General features: G+C 49.3%; 1 protein-coding gene across 1 annotated transcript in view; it reads right to left on the reverse strand.

Moving 5' to 3' along the window:
• Positions 1-1,219: 1,219 nt before the first annotated feature.
• Positions 1,220-1,362, reverse strand: part of LOC138358711 (uncharacterized) — a 15,524-nt gene continuing 15,381 nt past the window's right edge. Inside the window, exon 2 of the mRNA XM_069316871.1 lies at positions 1,220-1,362. This exon is cut by the window's right edge and continues 186 nt beyond it. Coding sequence (XP_069172972.1) covers positions 1,220-1,362 — 143 coding nt within the window.

Here is a 1,362-nt window from a genome sequence, read left to right on the forward strand (position 1 = left end):
ACGTGTCGAGCTCCTGCCCAGGATCACCAGTTCAGATGTTCAAGGCCCGCTCATCCTAGCTTAGCCCCTTGGATGAACATATTACATGAGTGAGGCATGAGGACCGAATAGAAGCTAGGATATGAGGACCGAATAGAAGCTAGGATATGAGGACCGGATAGAAGCTAGGATATGAGGACCGGATAGGAACTGGGATATGAGTACGGAGTGAAGAATTTATGTCGAAAAATTTTGACCACCGAGGATCGAACACTGACCTGCAATAAGCGAAGCCGTCGATGTATCCCTCCTTGAGGTGCTTCCGGGGCTTAGCGTCCCCGCGGCCCGGTCGTCGACCAGGGCGTCAACCCTCCCTCCAGTTCAAGCGTAAAATCATTTATTATATACTGCGCTTAACATCAGGATTGTGATCTTCAGTGTCGTCTGCTCTCTTGGGTCCTCCTGTCACATGCACTCAACTGCACTCGGGCTGCTGACTGACCTGCCACATGCACTCACAAGGACAGCCTCAGACTCACACTTTCACCAGTCCTCTCACTCAGAAAATGAGGGTGAGCTCTCATTTTCCGGGTGAAACTCTCCCAGCCCGCCGGCCGCCGAACTGGTCGAGCCGCCGAACTGGTCGACACTCCACTATGGGACCGGTAATTAACGAGCGCAGCGCGCACCTCCTCAGGTAATCAGTCTTCTGACTAATTACGCCTTACACACTCGAGACAATATTTTACCCCCAACATAATTAAAGCGTTTAAAACGCTTGCTTAGTCTCAGACTACTAAATAAGTTTCGTTGGAAGTATCATGCAGATATATATAAAGCAGTTTTAGAAACGAATGATGAATGCTATGGGACACCTTCATCATACCTAGCATCCGTGTAGCTATGTTACGTAGAGTGAGGTTACACCACCGTTACAAAGTCGGTTACAAAGTAGTGTGTGGGGTGAAATACGTCGCTTGAAGACCCGGCTCTTCCCACTTTGTATCGGGGCCACGACGTCGTCACCGGCTGTAATTAATCACTGTAGCTAAATTGCTACAGTGATTATTTGGTTGCGTTCACTTTCTCTCACGATCTTGGTGTTAGTGGCCACGCTAGGTATTGTGTTCCAGCAGGCTGGCGTCAGGCGCCAACTTCACCGTAGACTTCGCTTTTGTGCACGCCATCTTCACTGTACAACACTCCCCCCGCACACCATGATTGGAAGGTGCAGGAAGCATCAGGGATTAATGATTATAATGTGCTTCTTGATGCATCGTGAAAGTTTCTGTAGTGAAAATTGCTGTGGTAAAGGTTGCTGTAGTAATCGTTGCTGTGGTGACTGTTGCTGCGGTGACTGTTGCTGCGGTGACTGTTGCTGCG

This window comes from Procambarus clarkii, chromosome 85 (assembly GCF_040958095.1).
Source record: "Procambarus clarkii isolate CNS0578487 chromosome 85, FALCON_Pclarkii_2.0, whole genome shotgun sequence".
Taxonomy (NCBI): domain Eukaryota; kingdom Metazoa; phylum Arthropoda; class Malacostraca; order Decapoda; family Cambaridae; genus Procambarus; species Procambarus clarkii.